General features: G+C 43.6%; 1 protein-coding gene across 4 annotated transcripts in view; it reads right to left on the bottom strand.

Annotated features, from left to right (window-relative positions):
* SNX25 (sorting nexin 25) overlaps positions 1 to 25,941 on the bottom strand; it is a 97,651-nt gene that overhangs the window by 70,869 nt on the left and 841 nt on the right. The window contains exon 1 of one of the 4 annotated variants that reach the window (XM_069573256.1): positions 20,441 to 21,074. The exons of 2 other annotated variants lie outside the window; for them this stretch is intronic. In XM_069573256.1, coding sequence (XP_069429357.1) covers positions 20,441 to 20,800 — 360 coding nt within the window. In that variant the 5' untranslated portion in view covers positions 20,801 to 21,074. Of the gene's footprint in view, positions 1 to 20,440; positions 21,075 to 25,941 lie in introns of those variants that run through there. One more of the 4 variants, XM_069573257.1, reaches the window with a different exon arrangement.

Below are 25,941 nucleotides of genomic sequence, written 5' to 3'. Positions count from 1 at the left end.
AATAAATGAGGGTGAGGAAAGCCCTCCGTTCTCAGGCAGCCACCCCAGCACAGCAGCAACCAACCCCTGGCCCTGGACCGCCCAATCCTGAAAGCAGAATTTCCAATGCTCAGCTTAGGTTCACACCATCTGTGGGTCAAACGCCAAGACCATCACCCACTTTTGTGATCACTGTTACTAAAAAAAAAAAAAAAGTCATAGTGTTAAGATTCCTTAGTTGAAATACTTTTAAAAGCCTTAAGATATATGTGTTACACTCAGAAAAGAATCCCTTTAGGCTACAAATTGGGCTTCCCTGGTGGCTCAGACAGTAAAGCATCTGCCTGCAGTGCAGGTGACCTAGGCTCAACCCCTGGGTCGGGAAGACGCCCGGGGAAGAGGGTATGGCAACCCACTCCAGTATTCTTGCCTGGGAAATACCACGGACAGAGAAGGTCCTGGCAGGCTACGGTCCGTGCGGTTACAAAGAGTCGGACATGACTGAGTGACTAACACATATATACAACGCTACAAATTAATACGTAACATTCAATACTTTCTCAAGGAATCATTTTTTAACAAGACAAAACCCTTAATCATAATCATATAGACAAAAGCCATCTTACCCTAAAAGAAATATACTCTCATCTATCGAAAACCACTTTCTAGTTTCTGAGTAACTTGTTATAAACTTAAATGGTCAGGACATTTTACTGTAATTTTTAAAATTTTAGTTCATGAAAGGAAAAGACTGAAGAAATGAGAAGAATTTTTAAATTCTAGTGCTTTTTAGAACATCAGGCAGGTATTTAAACAACTTAATACTGTTAGAGCACTAGACTGATAAATAACTTTAACCACAACTTCTCAAGCCTTTGGCAAACACGCTGGTATAGTTTTCCAAATATAGGTACGGCAGTTTCCTGCACAATACTAACCAGATGATGAAACCACAGCCAAATGATGCTTAATTGAGAAGTTCCTGAATTGGGGCTCTTAAAATGGAAACTGTGGTTAACGGCTGGGAGAGAAGCAGGTGTGAATATGACAACACATGCCTATCTGAGCATGTTTTGTACTTACGTGTCTATCTTTACAGCTTCCTTCAGAACAATTTTGTGCTTATTTTTTACCTTTCCTTTCTCTCCCTAGTTGCAGCTTTCCCAATTCTTACCATCTATCTGCACATTTCTTTTCTCTCTCCGCTTCCCACTTAGACGTGATACCTACAATAAACATGTCTGTCCCTACTCACTGTATTTGAATTAGGCGTTTATACGCTTTAACTTAAAAAAGTTTATGAGAGTAACATTTTCTATGTTGGTTCTTTCTCTAAAAGCATTATCAGTTTTTCTGTCTGGTTCTGGATTTCCCTGCAATCTGTCCCCCAGGACTCTTATTAGGGAGGAAAAAACAAACAAAAAAAGAGTTCTTCCGCCCTGTCACCCCACAGCCTGACTGAGAGTCTGGAAGTAAGGAGAACAGGAAGATCAAAGAAAACATCACGGGCCCAAAGTAACTGGGTAACCACACATGGAAAGTCCTTTTTTTAAGGATTTAATATTTCTGGAGCCAGTGGCAGCTAAGAGTCAGGCACGTGAGCATGGCTGTGGCCCAGAGGGCGGTGAGGCGAAACCTGCCTTCTCTCTCCTTTCATTTATAGGTGTGAAAAGAGGAACCGCTCACGGAAGAGACTTCCGCAAGAGACGTGTTCCAGCGAACGCTCGCCCCCAGGTCTGCGCCTCGCAGTCCCTCCCCCTCCTCAGGGAAAGCCTGCCTCAGACAACCACTCTCCCAACAGCGCTGGTCCTGGGGAGGGTGAAACACGTGCGTGCTGTCCTCAGCCCTCTGCCACAAAGTGTAAGTGACAGGAGGCTTCACCACTCCATCCAGAACTGCAGACTTCGAGTGTCGTCTGAGCGGTCAGCCCTCGCCTGGAGTCTGGCATCAGTATCCCAAAACTGGGCTTCCCTTGGTGGCTCAGATGGTAAAGAATGCGCCTGCAATGCGGGAGACCTGGGTTCGATCCCTGGGTTGGGAAGATCCTCTGGAGGACGGCATGGCAACTCACTCCAGTATCCCTGCCTGGAGAATCCCATGGGCAGAGGAGTCTGACAGGCTACAGTCCATGGGATCACAAAGAGTTGGACACAACTGAGCATGTGCCAATACTAACATAGAGAGACATCTGGTGAACCAGAATCCCTGCCATGTAAAAAAGATACACCTTATTCTCCATTTCATTAAGATAAATGAAACTTATCTTCATTTTAAGATTTAAAATGATTTAAACCTAGCTTGGACCCTACTTGTTGAGGTCATTTTAATCACTCAGTGAGTTCTCTGGAGAGATAAAGTGAAAAGCCTCAACAAATAATTGCTCATTCTGAAAACGTTCTCCAAAGACAGGGCAAAACCTGAAGGTTTTGCTCCAATATACGAGTCTCAGCATCAGAGAGCAGAAGTTGGATCAACAGATGCTGTCCTGAGTACCTACGTATCAGCTTTCTGTTTACTCCTGGATGTCAGCTTTTAGTCTACAGCCATAATATGCTCCAATCGTCTTCATGTCAGAATTAAGACACCCTCTCCTGAGGGAACAACATCTGGAGAGAGAATCCACGCAGAGAGCTGGGTACCCTGACACCATTAGCAATGAGACAGCCAGGGGTGACCTGGAACCCAGCCGAGACACACACCTCATTTTCCACTGTTTACACGGACGACACTGCTTACTGTGTTGCTTCCTGTGGGAGCAGAGACAGGGCTGGTAATTCCTTTCATGCCTATTACCCGGACGACTCAAATAAACAAGTATCTTTCTCCTTCACTATATGCTTCTATAATAATAAAAAATTTTTTAATGTATTTTGGTTTATTTTAAAAAAGAAAAAAAAACTGTACAGAGTTGATGGCATGATGGGCATAATTTCCTGTAAAGCTGCTGAAATGGTGATTTATCTTAGGAAAACAAACACAAAACCCCAACATCATTACCCACACGGAGCTGTCACATGGCCCAGTCTTCCCAAGTATTCACAGCATCAGTCTACTGGGATCTTGTGACTAATATTCTCATTCTTAAGCTATGTTCTTCTCAAAACCATAGCTCCTTTCAAACCAACCATATTCTGCCTCATCCTCAAAACATCATGTAATCAAAAGCAAAGAAACAAACGACCCACACAGATCCCTTCTCAGGAAGACAGGAAAGGACTGAGGTACGGAAAGGCCACCGGACTTGACTGAGACCCTGAGGAAAGAGCGTGACATGAGTGACAGCAGCCCTTCCAGCGATGGCGTCCAGTCTGTAACTGCTGGCTTGCAGAAAGCATTTAGCAGAGGGCCTGGCACCTAGTGGCAAAGTACAACTATCATCACTAATAAAACTCAAAGCAGGCTCAACTTTCAACACACTAAAGTATTTTTCTTTTGAGGATGTACTTTCCAGAGAGGAAAGTGTCCGTTTCCTGGAGATGTTCTCTCGTGTATGGGCCTTTATATTCTCTGAAGTATTCAAGTGTTCAAACAAAACCTGGTTTGATCAGAACCAGTTTCTTGGATTGTGCTTTATAATGTTTAATTGTGAACTAACGAAGGTCTGGTTCACCTTATCTGTATCCAATATGTACTGAAAGGTTATCATTTAGGGAGATTGTACTGATAGAAAGTACTGGTTTTTGGTCTTTTTCCCCCTCTTAATCAAGTATAATTTCTGTTTTAGATAGAAGAAAAGCTACTCTCTGAAATTCAAACCTACAAATGTTCTCAATACGCTTCAATTTCTTTTAAAATTGCTAGTTCTAATATATCACAAGTAGAGAGGGACACATTCTATAAATGTAAAGAATTAAATCAGCCTATTCACACCAGTATCCACAGATAATCCCTACCGATATTTTGGTCTATTTCCTCCTAGTTGGTGAGTCCATTTCTTACCACGTAACTGTGGACAACTTACTTTTCCATAATGGCTTCAAAGGCCTCATCCGTAAAACAAAGATAACAACGGTACCTACCTCTTAGGACTGATATGAGCATTGAATTAATACACATGAAGTCTTTGAAACTGTGCTGGGCAATGTCTTATTAATTATAAATTACTATTGGTACTTTATTTTCATATACTTTGGAAGAAATTACAACCATCACATTCACACATTTCTGCACCTGGTTTTTCACACTCAGTATTTTATCCTGAGCATCTTTTATGTAATAAAGATTTGGAATGTTTTGTTTTGAATGATTTACACTGCATTTTTACTATTTTCTTATTACTCTGTATTTACTTTGTCCTCAATACGTTTTTCCAATTTTCCATGAAAAACCTATTCATTTCCATGCTATCGACCTAAGTGTAGTATTACCAAAAATGATCTAAACAATACTGGAAGTATCTATGAACCATACAGTGGATTTGAACTCTGACTTCAAACAACTGTGTGCCTCAAGAATGTTGTTCTTGTCTTTAAGGAGAGTCCTCTACCAGCTAAGGAGAAACTGATCAAACAACAGGGCGTGGTATGTATAGGATGCTGTGAAGCACAAATTACGCAAAGGTTAACAGGAACAGTCCCTGTCCAGCCTTTTGAACCAATAGTAAGTAACCTACGTGCCTTGAAAGTCCAACACTGCAGGGTGTTTCCAGATGGGAAAACGAGTAATGGCCACAAGAGGCAGGTGCAAGTCAGGCTTTCTCACCCTCGGGGACACTCTCGGGGAGCAGTAAAGGAAACCACCTGTCTTCTAGAAGCATAAATCCCCACCATGATTTCACCTGAAATGAACTTTGGCAAGAGATGAATGGCAGATTACATGGTGAGTACACACCCGTTATCTGAAGTATTGCTGTGTTCAGGCTAAAGGCCAATGCTGCCTGCATGCAAATGTAGGAATCAAGGTTCTGTTTCTATTTCTATAAAGAAAGGTAATCAGTTAGGTTAGCTCCTGAGACCAGATCCTATGACTGGGTATGAAGTCAATTAGATCTTTTCTCTGAACAAATATGAAATTCAAGTGTGCTTCAGGCAAGGGCACAATCCCAATTTTACTACGAGGGCAAAAGCACATGACATCACACGACAGCGGCAAGACTTAATTAAGACCCAGAAAAAAGTTGGTTGCAGTCGATTCTTTGCCATTTTCTTGCTGTGTTATGATGAATATGTCCATTTCTCTGAGATTCAGTTTAAATAATGTCTGTACTATTTATACGAAAGGATTGTTATGCATCCCAAGAAGATAATGCGCGTGAAAGGGTTTTTTAAAGTGTAAGACTCTTAGTCGCTCAATCGTTGTCAGACTCTTTGAGACCCACGGACTATAGCCCACTAGGCTCCTCTGTCCATGGAATTCTCTAGGCAAGGATACTGGAGTGGGTTGCATTTACAAAGCAGTATTCAAATACAGATCATTTTTACAGTGCCAAAAGTCATAGTCCAAATTTTTTGCAATGTTAATCAAAGAATGATTATTGTTATATTACATGTGATTAATGTTATGACAGAACATACTTTCAGATTTGACAATCACAAGCAAATTCCTTTCATAATGTTTCTCGGTTATTAATCTACTAAAAAAATGATTATTAATCCAAAGGCAAAATCTGTATTAACTGATTAACAGAGGTATTTTTTGAGACAGGTTAACATACTAAGGGTTGTTTTTCCATTCAGCTGGACAAATTAGGCTCGTAGGAAGAAAAAAAATGTGCTTCATTTCTAATGTCAAGGACTCAGATCTGAAGCTCCTGAGAAAACACATTCCACTTGATTACAAGAGAAATTTCAGTGTATTTCAAACCAGACACAGATTTAGAAACTGAAATTATAGCGTGCACTTGACAGGACACAGGCAGACAGCAGGATGTCTAAACTGGCAAGCACAGAACAAGAGACTAGGGCTGGGGGAGAAGGAGGAGGAAAAAGCAAACTGGCTTAGGAAAGATCACTGATGCCTGGCAGCAGCTTTTTGCATTCCTACGAAGATGTGCGTAAGAAAGATTCTGCAGCCATTTTCTCACTGACTCACACTGTAATTCCGAGCTCATGAGGGAAATCAGAGGTTTTCACATTTCCATCAACTCATTCAGTCATCTAACCCGCAATGAGGACTGTGCGTCTGCCACTTAGTTGGGTTCCAGAGACAAAGGTAAATGCATTCTCTGTGCTCAAAGGGGCTTAATCTATCCCTGATGGAACAGAAGCTCATCATCGAATAACTGATGAGCCTGAACACTGTGGGAGGCTCTGCTTAGGAATTCTAGCGTTCTTCCTATTCTAGTCTCTCTTCTACATCTCATTCTCCAGCCCAGGTCACGGAAGAAAACTTACTCAAATATGCAATCAATCCAAAAGATCATTTCATAAGAATTCTGAAGTTCAGACACAGTGAAGTAAATTATAAAAATTATTTTCATAAGAGTTCTCACTGAAACCACTGAACTGAAATGGAGAAGATGCCAGAGTGGTTGCCCTCGCTGCAAAGCTACCATGTAACTTGACAACTCGATGAGTCACACAGAACTGCTTTTTTTCACAGAGATGCTTTAATAAAAGCAATCACTTTTTTTTTCTTCATTACTGTCCCAAATACCCATAATACCACTCTTATTAAATTTGTTGACTGGCTTTTAAATGAAAACTGGTGATAAAATATTCAGGATCTAGCTGGAAAAACATCACATTGGTGATTTGATTCAGAGAGATTTCTAATATTTTCATAGCTCCCTTGAAGCAAAAAGCTGAGCTCCAGGCAGCGGCTTTGATAACATACATGTACTAAATACAGATATGCATGAGATGGATTACTGCCATATAAATACTAGCTGCAAAAAAGAAGAAAAGAAAATACAATTCAATGGAATCTACTCAAAGAGATGGACTTTCACGTCCCTTATAACTGGAGAGTAAAAATTATCTACCCCAGCCTAGATCTAGATCATAGAAATTCTTCCGTTTCTATATAAAATAAACGTATAGAAATTCAAAGAATAAAACCTTCTCCTTATGAGAAACGTGGTGTTAAAGATAAGCTTCAGTGCAGCAGCCACTCCACCTCTGAGCAGAGAGGATGGCTGGTGAGTGTGGGTCCACAGGACAGGACCGCCACAGTCCTCCGTCCATGGGATTTTCCAGGCAAGGGTACTGGAGTAGAGCCATCGTTTTACGTCAATTGGGACAGAGTCACAGAAGACTCACGGAATCGCTTACGACATCAATAAAATTACCCCCGACACATCATCCTCCTCACTATCAGCAATCAATCTGCCTCCCACTTACCAAGAAAGTCGAGGCGACCCAGTTTGAAACATCTCAATTCCATGCCAGCCTCTCGGCCTACGAGCTTCTCTCTCTGCTCCTGTTTCTACCTCCTTCCCGTTAGTCTCGAGCCTGAATCCTCCACCCGTGCCCTGACCCTGTCCGCCCGGACACTGCCCTCACCTGTTACCATCCTGTCTCTGGGATCTTCAGGCTCTTCCTCTCTACTTTGGAAGATTTCTCTTTAACCCAAAACTGCACTCAAGTCTCTCCTCAACTAGAAAACTGCCCAAAGCACGCCCAGCACATACACACCTGTGAAGGCCGCCTTCTCTCCTTCTCAGCCAAGCTGCTAGGGGGCACCGTGCACCCCATCTCTGCTTCCTCACCTGCCCCTCACCCCTCACCCAAGAGGATCAATACCATGTCTGCCCCGTGTCCACCCTGCCCTCCCAGACGCCACCCACCTGGTCTCCAGTGTCAAATCTGGGGTCACTTTCCTCCCTCTTTCTGGACCACTAGCCAGGGAGAGCCAGGCCCACCCATGGGGAGGGCAGAGCTAACAGAGACAGAGAGAAGTGGTCCTGAGGGGTTGTGTCCACACGCAGCCTGACCTCCTCCACGACTTTCCTACCTCTGGGTTATGTATCCTTTTTTAAAATTTTTTAAGAGCTTCACTCTAGGGATATTGAGAGAGGTGGATCCAGGTTTTACAGAGATTGGAATTTACACAGTATTGAAGCCTTACTTAGGAATAAAAATACACAATTATGAGCACAATGTTAGAGACAGAGATGGATGCTTATTCCGAATAAGGAAATAAATGTAAGAAACTGAGCAGCCCCTGCAGGTGAACTCAAGCTTCACAACCTCACCTACATCCACCTCCAAGATGTAGGTGTTCTCCTTAGCTCCATGTTTATAGATGAGACGACTGAGACCTTGGTTGAGTAAACCAATGTATCATATCTTAAGATAATAAATCTCATTGTTTAAAAAAAAAGGGGGGTGGGATTTACAGGTATAAGTCATGTTTAGAAAACATATTTAGAAAACACCGGGTTAAAAAAAGTTAAATGGGTTCCTTTACTTGGATTTCTCAGAACGTTAGTATAGCAATACACAGTGAAAAGCTTCAAGAACTTACGTCTTCAAATTGATGTGACCCACCCCCCTCGACAAGCCTCTCATCTTGCCTCTTCTGTTTTTGCAGTGTATAATAACTAAAAGCATCTCCAAAATTAAGGGTTTACAGATCACAGTTTAGAGAACTCTGATTTTTCCCAGAACAGAAGAAAAAGAACGTAAGACTAACTGTTTGATACAGTATAGAGAGGGCAGAGTAGGAACCCGGAGGCTTCACGGTCGTTCCACAAGGTTCTCACACAGAATGGCAGATGGGTCTCACATTATATGCCAACTAGTAAAATCTTAGTAGCCTCCTGGAATCCTATGTTGAAAAGGATTCTGAGACTTCATCCAGACTGGGGGGCGGGGGAGAGAAGCAGCCTTACCTGATCAGCAGTGACTGTCATGAGCACAGAAGGGGCAGTTGTGACGTCATTCTGAGACCTCTAAAGTGACACTAATTCCTAAACAGATCCTAGAACCATCCCAAAGATGCTCAAGTTTTCTAAAACCTGAATCAGGCCAGACTAATCTTTAATAATTAAAATCTTTCTTTAATAATTAAATAATTAAAATAACTGTAGAGGCTCCAAAATAAGAAAGACTTGGGTTTAATTTAGCTCTTCCGCTTGCTCTGGGCACATGCTTTAGCCTCTCTAAACTTCAGTTTGGCCTTCCCAGGGGGCTCAGTGGTAAAGAATCCACCTGCCAAGCAGGAGATCTGGGTTTGTTCCCTGAGTCAGGAAGATCCCCCTGGAGAAAGAAATGGCAACCCACTCCAGTTTTCTTGCCTCAGATGGCTCATGGACAGAGAAGCCTGGCAGGTTACCGTCCATGGGGTCGAAGAAAGTGTTATGACTGAACGACTAAACAGCAGAACGGCAAACCTCAGTTTTCCCACGTGTAAAATGAGAGTAACTGGTCCTACCTCACATGGAAGACAAACATTTAACTGGGTAATGCATACACATACATACATACAGTAAGTGTAATAAACATTCAGATTAGCTACAGCAATTACTAAGGCATTCACTTTATAACGCTCACATTATGACTCCTGTGGTGCATGTGTCTGTCCACTATACTCAGAGCCATTGGTTACAGTAAAATGACTCAAACGTCAGCCATAGAAGCCATTTTCCAGAACCCATTATCAATGTCAATTTATAGGCTATAATAAGCAAATGGCAAAGCGCTACTCAAAGTAAGTGTTACCTGCCTTGAAGGAGACACAGGAGTATATAAATCTAACTACTGAGTGGTTATTCTCTGCAAAAGACAGATCTCTTACATATTTTTTCCAACCTCTCCATAGAGAAGGCCAAGACACAAAGACCAAACCAACAGCAGCGAGCCTCCCTAACACCTGGACTGGGTCCCCCACCCCCTTGGGGCATAGAGTTTTCGGTGTGAGAACCGTGACAGCCCTGAGCAAACAGGGACAGCTGCTGAAGTCCCAACAGCTACGTCTGAGTCTGGCTGTGCTGCTCAAAAGTGAGACAGAATGAATTCTTGAAATACTATTTCCACTTAAAAAATATCAGGGCTCTTTGTGGAGAAATGGCTAGTTCCAGGTGTGAGCAGAAAACACTCAAAATGAACCTGATCTATCTTGCTAGACCAGACAGCAAGAAAACTCTCAGACTTAGTGGGGTCATATCAAAAGGACCAAGGAATCAACCTGAAAAGACTTCCACTGGCCAGAGATGAGACTGCCTTCAAAAAAGAAACTATGTAATAATAATTACAACTAATTGGAACCCATAAAATATATTCGAATTCATGAGTTCACAATATTTTTTTAAACACATAACTAACTGGCCACCTTCAGAGGATGAGGGGGAACCAATCATTATCTTGGAAAACTGATAATTGGAAAGAATCTAGTATTTATCCTGCTTTTTTATATGAACTGTACCACTGTGCAACCAAAGAGCAGATGATTGGAAAATGTCTCTTTCCAAAAAAAGTCAAACCAATAAATGAGAGAAATGACAGAATTAAAACACCCCTATTTGTCACCCCTAACAAATTAACAGATCCAAGTAACTGAGCATCAACAGGTACTAATAAACCAAAAAAAGATAATCAGATATTATGCACCTCCTGATGAAAGTTCACACACCACCTACAGTCCTGCCAAAGGGGTCAAACACAAGTCTGATCTGGACAACAGGCAGGACATACAAAGGAAGAAACAACAAACTGAGCTGTATCATTCATACATTGTTGTTTTAGTTCCTAAGTCACGTCCGACTCTTTTGCGACTCCAGGGCCTATAGCCCACCAGGCTCCTCTGTCCATGGAATTCTCTGGGCAAGAATACTGGAGTGGGTAGACATTCCCTTCTCCAGGGATCTTCTTGACCCAGGGATCAAAGCTGTGTCTCCTGCTTGACAGGTAGATTCTTTACCACTGAGCCACGTGGGAAGCATTCATATGGAACCAGCAAAATCCAGATTACAAGATGCTAAAAAAAAAAAAAATGCTCCAGGTTCTTCAATAGATAACCCACAGGGAAAAGAAAGGATACAGGGAAGACAATTTTTTTTCAAATGGGCAAGATTAAACTATAACATCCACAGATGCCCATTTGACTGATAAAACTGTAACAACACACAAAGAAGTGATTATTATGGAATCAAGAAGGCATTACTTAGGTGGAAGGGAAGAGGCTGCCATTGGGGTGGACATATAAGGGAGCTTCAGGAAGTTACAAGAGTATTGCTTTTATAATCACTCACCCAACTATACATTTATTTTGTATAATTTTTTTGAAGCTGGATCTTATTTTAAAAGGTTTTTTAAAAAAAGATAAAAGTGGGTAATTCCCTGGCAGTCCAGTGGTTAGAGCTGGGCATTTTTGCTGCCAGGTCCTGGGTTCAATCTTGAGTTGCGGAACTAAGATCCCATAAGCTGCATGATGCGGCCAAAAAATAAATTAAAAGGTAAAAGTGTAAAATCCACCTTTTAACACCTTCTAATTCAAAGCACTTTCACAAACACCAGCATTTGTATCTTCAAATACCACCACGTTGTTCCAAACAAACTCTGAAAGTATTTACTACTTCCATGTTTCAGACTGGCAGACTGAGGCTTAGAAATCTTAAGTAAGCTGCCCATTGTCCCACCATTATCAAGGCAGAGTCAGATTGAAATTCAAATGTCTGGCTCACTCCAGGACCATTCTCTGAATGCCTGTGCTCTGCTGATTCCCAGCTATTCATTCACTCAAGAAATGTTTACTGCCCACCTGCTTAATTATGCTAGATGTTAAAGAGACAGAGAGGAGTGTCTGCCTTCACGGAGTTCAGGGGTTAGTGAGAAAGACACAAGGAACTGTGCAAGTATCTACCACTGAGCCGAGTACAGTGAAGGAAAGGTGCATGGTGCTATGAAAATATATGCAGTTGGAAGACAGGGAGAGCCGCTCTGCAGAAGTGACGGCTGAAGTTAATTAGGCAAGCGGGCATCGGAGGCTAGAGACAGCAAGCAATACTCAGAGTCGACGTCGACAGAGCGGGCTTAGCACTCTGATGGCTGAGGATGGAGCATGAGGAGTAAAGGTAACTATGACAGGAGACCAGGCTGGAGAGCTATGAGGACCAGGAAGCTGCTGAGGGCTTTTAATTAAACATGGTGAGGAAGAGGGATGGGACTCGGCTTGCATCTTTAAGAGAATGAATTGGAGGAGAGACAGGGAGGCAGACAGAGATGAACTGAGGGGCTACTGCAGTCACCTGGGAAGCACACGATGATAGCTGGGACCAAGCAGGAGAGATGGGAAGAAGCAGGTGGACGGAAGATACTCCAGAGGTTAAGGAGACAGGTCTGGGGGATGGGACTGCATGTGGGAAGGAAGGAGGAGATGTCAGGAAGGCCTCGGGCCTCTGGACGGAGGACTTGCAGAAGGTACCAAACGCTGACAGGAGCAGTGGGAGAGGGGCGGGGACCGATCACAGGACACACGGAAACCTGGACTTGATGATTCCGGGCCCCACTGAGAGCACCAAGTGGAAAGATCAGGGTAAGCAGTTGAATGAGTGAGTCTGAGCCTGAGCAGATGGTTATTTGGGGGGGGGGGGGGGCGGCGCCCAGGGTAAGACTGCCTAAGAGCCAGATACTTCCACAAATGGGACCTCAAGAATGATCAAAATTCAAATGTAGGAAACAATGCAACTTCCTGTGCTTATCTAGGGGTTGAAAACAGAAAGGTTCAGTGAGGTGGGGGAAAAAGAAAATCAGAAGGACAATACAAGATTAACAGCTGCACCTCAGGAAAAACCCACTGCAATTTCTGGAATGTTTAGGATGTTAATTTCACGTCAAATGAGTTGGCACAATCTGCACAACCATATCTGCATATGAGGAGAGGCCTTTAGAGTAGTGGCTCAAGGTTGGAGACTCGAGAAAGCTCTTGACCCCAGGGGCTGCTCTGAGTCCGGGATATGCCCAGCAGCTCAGTCATCTCTTTTGCAGGGATAGAGAGGAGGTAGACAGAGGTGATGAAGTATCTTCACAGGAGATGCAAACAGAGACGTAAGCTCCTCTCAGCTTCCATTACAAGGTAAAAACTAAGTTTAATTATACTCAGTGTGAGAAACAAGGCTATACTGTCAACTTCCTTAAAGCACATAACGTGGCTTCGGCTCAGCGGGGAAAAAAACAAAGGACCAAGCCCTCCTGGATCTCCAGTTTGAGGGAACTGAGAGAGCAGGAGCCAAAGAAAAAACATGCTTTTTCACAGACTGGCTTGGTGACACAGAGGAGCTTCTCTCAAATGTCCTGCAGTCACCAGGTACAGAAGAACATAAGTGAACGCACCCATGTGTGCAAAATCCTGCCTGTGGGCTGGCAGAAATAAGAAGACTGCAGGATGAAGCTCGGCGTGAGCAGACAGGAGCAAACTCAGTACACTCTGAGTTACTACTATTAACGTAAACTCACCCATACCTACAAGGTGGGTGCGAACTATAGCAAGGCAGGTTATTTTAGAAATGAGTACTTGTTAAAAATGCACCCAAATTTCCAAGAGGTGTAGTCTACACTAAAACAGAAAGCTTACTATTAAATAGATCCTAGTGACCTAAACAAGCTCCACTGTCTTATTCTAAAAGTGCACAATTCTTTCTGGCTTCCCCCTTGGCCTTGGAGCCATTTTACTTGGAGTTACCATATTCATTTTTCTCTACGTCCAGCTCACAGGTGTTCATACATGGAAGCCCCGGGCTGGCTGACAAATGGACTGGGACTGGCCAGTGCCTAGCATCACTAATAAGCACGGGCCAGCCGTGGGGACAGAGCCCACACACGTCACCTCCTAACTGCATTCTCGCAAAGCATTATTCAAGCTGAGGAGCCCACCAGAATGCAACCCAAAACACACTGGGCTTTCTGGAAAGCTCCACTGTGTTTGGAGAAACTAAATAAGCACACACGCTAGGACTAAAGGAGGGTGTAAGAATGACTAACTGAACCCAACCCCCAAGGTGCCCAGCAGAGTCCCCAGGAAGGGCTGTCTATCCACCTCTGTCATCGGTCACTTCCATGCAAACAAGCAGCCCTCATTTAGAAAGTCACCCAGCAGTGAAGTTGGTAAAAAATACAAGTTCCAAGTCTGCAAGTTTTTCTTTCAAAAGCAAAGCTGCAATTAGATTAAAAAAAAAAAAAAGGCAAGTTTGTATGTCATGATTTTAATACTAACAGGCTTCCACAGACATTTCCTTTTCTAAAACCTAAGCACCAAACTTGCTGAGTCACTTTTTTTTAGTACAATTGTGTGCACTATTCTGACTGCACGAGGGCTCAAACATTCTAAGAAAGTAGGGCCATTCCTACCCTCAAAATGATAAGGTTGGGAAATGAAACCTAAGATATCTTTAAGAAGGCAACATTTAATTATGAAAGCTGACATCGTAGCATGTGTCCAAAACAAAACTGGCTTAAGATTCAAGGGAATTAGAAATAAATCTCTTGGGAATGATCAGAATTTAGGCTCCAAGTAGCACTGATCAAGCTTGGAGACTTTGGTCTTCACATTTGTGAAGAAATAGTAGCACCCTTAAGTTTGGGGCTGAGTTTATTATATAAAGAGAATGTTAAGATGCTCTTGAGAAGATTCTTGAACCCATCTGTAATGATAACTACTGATAATTATCATGAAAGAAACCTCTCACAGGAAAGTCACCGGAAATTTCACCCATCATGACATTAACATGAAAGAAAAATGAAAGTCACTCTTGGCTGTGATCTCCCTTCACACAGCTTCCGGTCTCCCTTCACACAGCTTCATTAACTCTCACTTTGAATCACTGCAACTGATTAGTGCTTCTCCTCCAGTATCCCCTAATCACATTTCCATTTAGCATGTCCATAACCCAGCTTCAATGCCACACTCCAGAGTTCAAAAGGTATGAGGAGCTGCCTCAACAGCAGGCAACAACCCAGCCCTACTCTCTCACAGCTTCAGACTTCCACAACCCCGCCCAAGTCACCTCTACAATCCCGCCTTCTAAGATTCATCTGATTACACTCACCGGCAACTCAAACCTGGAACAGTACATGTAGTCTGTCTCTAAAACAATTTCCTAGGGGTGCTTCCCAGGTGGCTCAGTGGTAAACAATCTGCCTGCCAAGCAGGAGTCACAGGTTCAATCCCTGGGTTGGGAAGATCCCCTGGAGAAGGACTGGAAACCCACTCTAGTTTTCTTGCCTGGGAAATCCCATGGACAGAGGAGCCTGGCAGGCTACAGTCCATGGGGTTGCAAAGAGACAAGACTTAGGGACTAAACAACAACAAGGGATCATATTCAAAATCTTGTAATAATTTAGGATACAATATGAAAAAATACAATTTTCTGGGTTTGTTTTGAAGTGAAGTAAAAGTCGCTTAGTTGTGTCCAGCTCTTTGCGACCCCATCCCATACAGTCCATAGAGTTCTCCAAGCCAGAATACTGGAGTGAGTAGGCTCTCCCTTCTCCAGGGGATCTTCCCAACCCAGGGATTGAACCCAGGTCTCCCACATTGCAGGCAGATTCTTTTCCAGCTGAGCCACCAGGGAAATCCTTTTGGTTTTGTACAAATTGTGAAAATATATATATATGCTTCCTTCAGACAGCTTTGCTAAATTCAAAAATACATGTTCATCATTTCTTAGCATACATTTGCTGGTTTTGATGACCATTTTTTTAATGTTCCAGGTTTAATCATGAATTGTAGCTTCCTACTTTGAAGTTATCACTCTTCACATGTAACTTCTGATGTCTACTAACCCTAAGAAATAGTTCCTTCATAATAAAGATACAGAAAATAATTTTCTTTTATGTGTAATCACTGTTTATATTGTTTTTGAGTATGTATTTGTATTTGCTTGTATATACATAATACATATCTAGAACAATCAACTGTTAATAATGGTTGCCTATAGGGGAGATTTTTTTTCAATGCATATACTTTTATATGTTTTTCTTTTTTCTATTAAAGCCATGTGAATCCATAACCTGCAAAAAAAGTTAAATTCAAAAATTATGAATAGATGAATTTACGGTAAACAATTCTTACACTACAGTTAGATTTAAGGGGGTTTCAAAAGCCATCTTGCTCAAAAACATTTTTCCCAGTAGCCACCCTGACTTAAATCCCCCGGTCAAAAGTCAACCTAATAATCTGAAGACAGTAAGTGTATTACCCCACTATCCACTATCAAATTATTGAGGATTAGTTTATCACATTAGCATAATAAAGGAGCGTCACAAAGAGGCTGTGTATAGTCTCCCTACATCTTGGTTCTTTTCCTTTTTCCCTTGAGTAACTAAATCGAGTTTGTTTTACTCAAAAGAATTTTTGTATCAGTAAAAGAACTCATTTAGGGATTCTAGAAGTCCCACCCAAGCCAAGTGGCGCCTTGGATTGCTGTGTGAATGTTTTTACTGTCTCTATAAACATCTGCCCTCCCCTCCAGTTCTCCCTATCAATCTAATCTACTCAGCCTGAGAAGGCAGAGACACAGGGCATCTTGTTCATCTCTGGATCCTCCCCAACACTGAAAACACAGCCATCCACTTAATGCAAAGCAACTATCGAAGTTCTCAGTGACACCTACCTTGAGATATTCTTGCCTGGGAAATCCCATGAACAGAGGAACCTGGAGGGCTAGCCCACGGGGTCCCAAAGAGTCAGACAAGACTGAGCGACTACACACCGCGAGACTACGATCCCTTCTCTAGGGAACTGTGGCTGAAATTTCAAATTTAAAAATGTCAGTCCGATACTCAAGACTGTTCTCATCTCAAACAATAATCCATTCATTAGGGACAAAAATCCATCCATAGAGAACCTACTATGTGCCTGGCACTGACATTTAGCAACTAACTAGGCCAAGATGATCTCCCAAGATCAGAAAAGCAATATGCAGCAGATATACAGTAAATGCTTATGAGCTTTGATGAACTTCTTGAACTTTTCTGTCTAAACTTGGAAAAGTCTTTCACTAATACTTTCTTCACATAGCAGTGGACTTTAGTTTCCCATTATGCTACTAAGCACCTTTGTGGACCTTCTTGTATCAGGCCCCCAGTCTTCATTTGTCCAGTGCTTATTTTTAACTTAATGGTATAAATCAAGTGTAAATCAAGAAACATCTAATAAATTACCATGTAAAAGAGAAAAATCCATAAACTATGTGAATAACTGACATCTTAAAAAGTTATTCCTTATTTTTATCACCAAAATGTAAGAAATTATTTTTCTTTTTTCCATTATATGAAGATACACTTTGTACCACTGGTCTAGTAACGAAAGTAAGGTTTCTGAAGTATTGATTCATTATTCCCATGTTTTTCTTGCTGTTGCTTTGGGTAGATCACGTGCTAGGGTCAGGTAACCGCAGCTAGTGAATCTGAGGCGTTTGGTCCACGTGAGTTGACAGGTCTGGCACAACACCAAACTACAACCTTGGACTAAGAAGCACCACTCTACGGCAGCCTACTCAGCAAAGCAGGGCTAACAACTGTTGCCCCAGAAGCAGGCCAACCCCAGAGCATCACAGCTCCAGCCAGCTGGCCTGCAACAAAGTTCAAGTTTTTCTAAAGTGGGGCCCAGAAAGCAAATGTCAAGACTTAACCGTCAACCTTCCTGACCTTACACAAAGCTTTTCTTTTTTTTTTTTTTTGCCACCTAATATACCACTGGATGTTCTTTCCACCCGAATTGAAAAATCAGTTTTACTACTTTAATCAGTAATGATTACCAGCCAAGCAAAATAAAATTCCTTGCACATAAGTGATGCTCAATAAACACCAGGTTAACTGAAGGGGAAAAGCCCTCAGTTAGTGACCACAAACTGACCAAATTTTTTTCATTATCATCAGCGAACACTTTTTGGAGCTCCTGCAAGGTACAAGGGATAACAAAAGATATCAGTCAAGGATCTCAACCACAAAGAGTTATGACAGCCAACAGCTACCTTATAAAGTGTGCAGGAGCATTTGAACACGTCTAGACATGAAAATGCCTTCTCTCTTCTAGTTTAGTCTTCTTTGGTTGCCTACTTTTAATAGTATATGCATTTTTTTCCCTCTAGAGAAGTCAAGAAGGGGAAAAAAAAGGATGGACAGATAGGATAGATCCTAGTGTCTGACACACTCAGCAGATACTAGAAGAACCTGAAATATACAAGAACAAATGAGGATTCTTTTCTTAATGCTGAATCATAATTTCTGTAGTAAAGTAGTCACTGTATCTTAAGAGACACCATTTGGTTCACTACAAAACAGCCTCCCCCTCCACATATGTTAGATGACCTGTGTGGTCCAGCTCCTACCCCCACAGAACTGACAGATATTTTACACTACACCACATGCTTATGCTTCCATTCATAAGGAGCATTTTTTAAAAAACTTAAGCATAAGTTATTGGAAATACAGCACAACGGAAGGCTTGAGTAAACTGCACTGGTACTATAAATATATATAAATAATTTTAGACACGGGCTTGATCCCTGGGTTGGGAAGATCCCCTGCAGGAGGGCATGGCAACCCACTCCAGTATTCTTGCCTGGGAAATCCTATGGACAGAGAAGCCTGGCAGGCTACAGTTCATGGGGTTGCACAGAGGTGAACACAACTGAGTAGGCACAGACATATGAATAGCATATGTGCATACACTTTAATTCTAGGTAACAGAAAGTAAACCTCCTAATGTACTTATTTTCCTACTTAATGCTGTAGGAATCTGAATTCAAAAAGAATGACCAATCATCGCCTGTCCTTAATGTACACGTATACCTCTTCCGCTGCCTGAAATTTTCAGGTAGTATACACGAGAATCACATAAGCTACTTCCTTTTCTGTCACCTCTAATGTAGTATTTTCTCTGCTTCCTCTACTAAAGCATCTTTCTGGATGATAACCTAAGTTTTATCAGAGGTACAAGTGAGCTGGGAGCTTTGGGGGAATGTATTTTCCAGGAAAAAGGGAGGTAAACCACCCGTGAGGTTTCCAGGACAGAGGAGTGACGATACTAAGGCTTAGACCCTGACCCCACCATCTAAACTTCCTGCCCCCACACACCAGGCACTCTTAATCACTTAACTCTTAACTAGTTTTGCTTTCATAAGCATTTAAGCATTTATCACTATCCAAAACTAACGCATTCTTTGTTTAATGCCTGATTCCCTCATACGTATATAATCTCCAGAAAGCAGGGCTTTTGTTTGTCTTGTTGATTCAACCCCAGCTTCCAAAATAATACCCGGTTTCTGAAAGACTCAATAAATACGATTAAATACACATGAAATAGATTACAACATCTTAAAATACTCTAAAGAATTGTAACGTCATTCACACAACAGTAAAATTCTGGGGTCTTTTATCATTGTAGGGGAAAAGCAAGAGGAAAAATACACCTCCTCACCAACTCTTGCTAAATCAGATATAATAGCTGGGTGAAGGTTTTTAAGAGAAATAAACACAGCTAGTTTGGGGCTATTTATGAAAACTGAAGTTCCTTTTCCTCAACATACTGAACAGCTGCTTAACTTAGTGGGGATAGGCGCCCCTTTACCTACACCTCTTTACCCATTATTTCAGCTCTGCTTTCTGAACTAACACACTGAGGAAAGGGTCCTTTTGGCGAAGAGGGTGAGATTTAAAAAAAGAAGAAGAAAAAGCAGGTCGTATTATAAACAAACACAAAACCCAGGAAGTAATAATGCTTCTAACAAAATACTCTTACGAAGTTGAGCCACAGCCACTTCTCTTACTACAGAGTGAGCAATTTCAGGTTAATGACAGTAGAATTCAGTCAAGCGGTAAGTCAAGCTACGACAGAACCGAGTTTCTTTTCCAGGGTTGTGAAAATGAAGCTGCTGGGAGGTAGAGAAAAAAGCAGCGGTTTGGCACTAAGGAAGTGGAGAGCTCATTTAAAACACTGTCTTTCCCTGAATTCCTTAACCGCGGTCCTCCACTAGATCGCCACACCCCACTGATGATAACGTTCCTTTCGATGCAAACATACAGTGATTTCGGGCATCCGTTACCTAAAACACTGAAACTGCGATACTTATCCACACGGCGGAGGACAGGACAGCGTAATTAAAAAAAAAAAAAAAAAAAAACCGTACCCGGGCTTTCAGCATGAGGTATACCGGGCAGGGGACCTAAGCCAAGTCAGCCCCTCTGCGCCAAGTTTCCCGGTCTGTACAAGGGCATAAAAGTTACCTCCCACGGGGAACGGTTACCAGAACCCAGCGTGATGACCGGCCCCAGGCGCAGCGCCTGCGTACAGCGGCCGCCCCGCTCCCCAGCGGCAGGGCCACAGCCAAGATCTGGAAGGATTATTCAGCTCCCGAGCCTGGGACTGAGGATGGAGTCGAGCAACTAAGTACATCACCTGCTAGCGTGCATCTCGGCCCGCCCCACGCGGGGGCCGAGAGGACGCGAGCATCTATCTCCCCGCCCGGCCGGCCCGGCCCAGCCCAGCCCCCGCTTCCCCGAGAGGAACGGCCCGCCGCGACCCCCGGCCCTCCCAGAGCGGGCGGGCCGGGCGAGGCCGCGGGTGGACGCCCAGTACTCACCTCCGGCCGGCGGCGTGCGGCCAGCCGTCTCCAGGCGGCGGCGAAGTCGGGCGGCGGGGCTCGCGGGCTCCGGCAGACCAGGGAGAACACGGTCCCCAGCAGGAAGGCGACCGCGGCGCAACCCAGGTACAGGCTGAGCCTGAGCAGGACCGTGCCCGGCCCCGCGCCTCCCGCCGCCGCCGGCCACCAGCCGGCCAGCAGGCAGGAGGCGCACACGGCGGCGAGGGCGGCCGCCGCCACCCACCAACTCCCGCCGCCGGGTGCCCCTGGGGCCGCCGCGTCCCCCCGGGGCTCCGGCCGCCGCTCGCCCGGGGCGCCCGCGAGGCCGGCGCCGCCGCTGTCGGAGGGATCGGGGTGCATGCTGCTTGCTGGGCCGCTAAGGACAGGCACATCTCCCGCCCCGCTGTCCCCCGGCGCTGCCCCGGACGGTGGCCTCCGCGCGGCGCCTCCTTTCCTCCCCGCTCCCGCCGCGCCGGAGGCAGGAGTCCGCGCTCATGCCCTCGTCGGCGGCCCCCGCCCGACGGAACGGCTCTCACAGACGCCGCCGGTGGGCGCCGGGCCCGCAGCTGCCCGGCCGGGCGCGCCCCAGGTAGCCGGACCGGGATGGGACTCGCGCTGGCGGAGCCCCGGGGGCGGAGCGGGGGCGGGGGCGACCCGGAAAGCGTGTCGGGAGGGGGCGGGGTGGGGGCGGGGAGCCACCGCGACCCGCTGAGTGACAGCCTGGGGCGCCCCGCCCCGCCCGGCCCCCGCCCCGCCCCCCGCCGCGGCCCCCCAAGCCCGGCTCCGCCCCGGCCCCGCCCACCGGCCGCGGGCGCCCCCCCTCCCGGGTAGGGGGCGCCGCCAATCACGCGAAAACGGCTCTTTCCTGCGCTCCTGTCCCCGCCCCCCCCCCCAGGATACCGTCTGTTAATGGAAAATTCTGCTGCAGGTGTCAGAAGCGTTTGCAGCTCTCCAGCTCAGGTGATCCCTTAATCCTCGGCCCGCTCATCTCTTGACAAGTAACCTCCCCGTGGGTGGGGGTTTAACAGCCCTTCCTTCAAAATTTCTGCCTCCTTTGCACCTGCAGTTTGAATAGGCAACCCTTCTTGATCCTCACTTTTAGCCTAGTTCCCCTGACAACCTTCTCTTTTTCCCACCCAGCCGCCTCCGGGACGGGACCAAGACAAACGGGGAGCAGTAAATGCTGCCTGCAAAATTCCTAGGTACAGAGAGGTCCCCCTCAAAAGTCTGCCTGGCGCCAGGGGGCGTGCACAGCTGCCATCCTCACTGTGGCTCCAACTCCCTGTATTTTTGTCGCCAACGATTCAGTACAAATGCCAGTGCCCACACGCAAGTGAAAGTGCTCCAAGTAATTTTGAGAATACGTATTTTCTTCTCGTACCACGGCCCCCGCGTTAATATACAGATAATGCTTACTGAGAAGATGCCAACATGCTAAACACTAGAAATTACTAAGATCAACAAAACAGATATATCTTTAATGAATAAAGGAATTCTAAGGGAGATGAAGGAACTGGAAAGAGATTAATGCTTACTTAAAAGGGGGTGATAGAATAGAGAGGGCAAATCAAGAATAGAAAGGGGAAGAAAGGGAAGGGGGTAAATAGATGAGGGATGCCATGGAGGATGTGGGAGACAGACATCAAAAAGCAAAACAGTTTAAAAGCACTAGCACTTTCCAATAAACTGAGTTACAGCCTGCTTCCTAGGAAACAGAGTTAAGTAAGCATTAAAATATATTTTCAAATACTGTGCTTTTCTGTAAGGAATCTCTATAGTTTCAACTGAGAAAAAATACAACATTCATACTAAGTAAACTAGTGGATATTTTATTATTTTAACTATTAAAATTTGGCTGGGCCCGATCTTCATTGCTGCACGTGGGATCTCCAGCTATGGCATTTGGGATCCAGCTTGCAACCAGGTGATCAAACCCGGGTCCCCTGAATTGGGAACGCAGTCTTGGTCACTGGACCACCAGGGAACTCCCTGTTTATTCTTTTAAAACAAAGTATTATCCAAGAGGTTATCATTCAAACAAAAAAATACTAGTGTCCATAGACATACAAAGGGCACCCATGTATTCATGTTTTTGTAATAAATTTCCCTGGAATGGCATGGATTACAAGTGGGAGATGAAGTAGGAGGCCAAAAAAAAAATCATCCCTAATATTAAGCTCTAATAAAACAGTACAGAAATGAATTATTTTATGTATCTACATAAAAACAAGTATGTTCACATTTGTCATTTTTAAAAAGCTGATGGTTTTAAATATTAGTATTCATGGACCACTTTATTCTTATTCCTTGTAAGTCAAGGACAAGGAGGTAATGAGTGCCTTAGGCCAGATGTGACTTTGCCATGCCTAGGTGATGACAGGGGATGACTTCAAAAGTAGTTACTACCTTCCTGTCTTCCTTGTCTTCTCTTTTTTATTTTTAAATTAAGCAGTGTAACTGATCTTGAAGGAGCCCTTTTGCCCCTAAAATAGTTAATGTTCATCCCACTGGGGGTCCTCAAAGTGTACCCTACAATTCCAAATTATTTCAAATAAAGCATGGTAATCTGATATTACCGACAATAAGATACATTTGTGTGTGTGTGATCCTTTACATGCAAGGGACAGCATGCTGAGCACTTTACATACTTTATATATATTTTAAATTTTACAAAATATGGGTTTACTGCAGTTGACAATAATAGTAACTAACTGAGCACTAACTGTGTCAGATACTGTTCTAAGCACCAGATATACTTCATTTAATCTTCACAATCACCCGTGAATGTAATCTCCACCTATCCATGAGGAAACTGAGGCACAGAAGGCAAAATAACTTGCTCAACTGTTACAGAGTTATCAGACTTTGGTTTTATCACCCACCTGCTCTGGCTCTAAGGCTTGTGCATTTAAGCACTAACTCATGGTACTTTCTAAAAACTCTGTCTCGTTTAGTCATCCCATATGACAGACGTGAAAAAAACAGGGTTTAAATCCATGAGCTTATTAGTCCCTGTATTCCATGCTTTTATAAGTGTTTAGTTTTGTTGCTTTTTGAGTATGGCTGGTATCATAGCCAGCCACCCGACAAGTGCAAAATGATTTATAGTAATCCCTAAAGTTGGTAAAATCGTATAATCACTAAAGAGGAAACTGTCTAACATTTATTGAGAGCCCTGGTCTATAACTCATGATCTTTCCAGCACACTATATATATTGTTCCCAAGAATGAGATCTGGAGAAATGTACACTTGTGGTCAGGAAACTGCCTTAAAGCAAATGTCATATTGCTTCGAAGTCAGCACGGACAATTCAAACATTTATTTAAAAGTAGTAGTTTGGTTTCTACCCTGTGCAAGGTTTGAGGAACACTGGGAGGTGACAAGGGAGTGCCTGAGATCAAGAGGTATTGAGGGAGATGTCAGGTATTAAATTAGAATCCAGGAAGTCAGTTCCTTCCTGGAAGTCAGTGCTGAGTCCTCCCAGGTCTAACTTAAGACCAAATTAAGTAGAGATGCCTTATTTATTATATTCCTTATGGCCACCACATTCTGACAGCTTTGTAATTAAACACTCCATGGGCTATCTTCATTATTCTTTTTGGTAAGCTGGGAATGGTGTCTGTCTGAATTCATTGGGATACTATAGGGATAAATTAAGTGAAAATTTGACATTTAAAGTACTAGAGTGTAAACAGGTATACAACACCCAATCTCTGTCGATAATATGTAATGAATCTTCCTCTTCACTATTTAGTATTGCGCTAGCTGCTCAGTCATGTCCAACTCTGCAAACCCATGAACTGTAGCCCACCAGGCTCCTCTGTCCATGGAATTCTCCAGGCAAGAATACTGGAGTGGATCGCCATTTCCTTCTCCAGAGGATCTTTCCAACCCAGGGATTGAACCCCGCTCTCCTGCATTGTAGGCAGATGCTTTACTGTCTGAGGTACTAGGGAAGCCCATTAGTATACTTCTTAAAGCCCCTGGATCTCCTTAAAGGTAGCCGTAGGGTTAGAGAGAAAAACACTGTATTTGCCTTTGCCCACCTTGGGTAAAATTTTGTATAGGCATTAATAGGAATCAAAATACCTAGATATCATTATCGTTTCTTCTGCTGATTTACCACAAGAACATAACAGGTCTGTTAACCTAACTCTCTCTCTTGTAAACTTTCAAGCAGAGTGTAGTTTACAGAAAATATGGTTTTAAGTGGGGCCAAACTTCAAAAGGAGAAGTGAAAAAATTATAAAACACTTTAAAAACAAATAGACTGCTAAAGCTTAAAGGAAACATACTACAGCATTTGGAAGAGGAAAAGTAATCTGTGAACAAAATTTTAGGACATTGATATATAAATTACGCTGAGTGGGCCTCTTCAAGTAAAAATATTCATTTTGGGAAACTTTCAGGCAGAAGTGTCTTTGTATTAAACTTCAAAGAGAAAGAGAATTACAAAGCAAAGTAGTATACACTGAATTAGCTGGTATCAAGACAAAGAATTGACAAGGGTAGATCCCCAAAAGAGGATAATTTCAACTTATCCAAGTTTCGACCTGAAATTTAGGGAAACAGAGTATGTCAATTATCTACTGTCATATAACAAACTACCACCAAATAACCATCACTGGATATGCTTATGATTTTGCAGGTCAGTCAATGGTCTGGGGTCAGTTGGCTCAGTTCTCCTCTTCTTGTCTGAGTCACTAACGATGCTGTGATCTCCTGGTGCACAAGCTAGGACTACTCTGGCTATGGAGCCTCCATTAACAGGGCTTGTCTCTGTTCCCTGAGTTCTCATCCTTCCAGAGATTGCTTGGGTCTCTTCACATGACCAAGCCAGAGATGTGATATACAAGTTCTTTTTAAGCTTTTGCTTGTGTTACATTTGTTAACATCCCATTGGCCAAAGCAAATCATATTGGCCCAGCCAGGAATTAAATGAGAGGGGGCCTACATACACGTGTGCTCAGCTTTGTCTGTCTTTGGAACCAATGAATTACATCTCTCCATGTTTAAATCCATGTGAAGGTCCCCTCCCAGGTGGTGCAGCAGTAAAGAATCTGCTTCCAATGCAGGAGACTCAGGTGCAGTCCCTGGGTGGGGAAGACTCCCTAGAGGAGGGCATAGCATCCCACTCCAGTATTCCTGTCTGGAGAATCCCATGGTCGGGGGAGGTTCACGGGCTACAGTCCACAGGGTTGCAAAGAATCCAGGAGGACTGAAGTGACTGGGCATGCACAATATGGCTTACCAGGTGTTCCTTTCTCTACACTTTCATGAAAAAAATATTGGGTACCTATTGTATTAATTTCCTGTTGCTGCTATAACAAATTACTACAAACTTAGTGGTTTAAAACAACATGACTTTATCTTACCGTTCTGGAGGTCAAAAGTAAAATTAAGGTGTGACCCAGGCTGCTTTTCTTCTGGAAGCTTCAAGGGGAGAATCCTTTTTGTTCCCTTTGTCAGTTTCCAGTGCATGACAAGTTGCCTCAGTGGT

This window comes from Ovis canadensis, chromosome 26 (genome assembly GCF_042477335.2).
Source record: "Ovis canadensis isolate MfBH-ARS-UI-01 breed Bighorn chromosome 26, ARS-UI_OviCan_v2, whole genome shotgun sequence".
Lineage (NCBI taxonomy): Eukaryota > Metazoa > Chordata > Mammalia > Artiodactyla > Bovidae > Ovis > Ovis canadensis.
The sequence above is the reverse complement of the archived record's forward strand: the minus strand, read 5'-3'. Positions and strand labels throughout refer to the sequence as shown.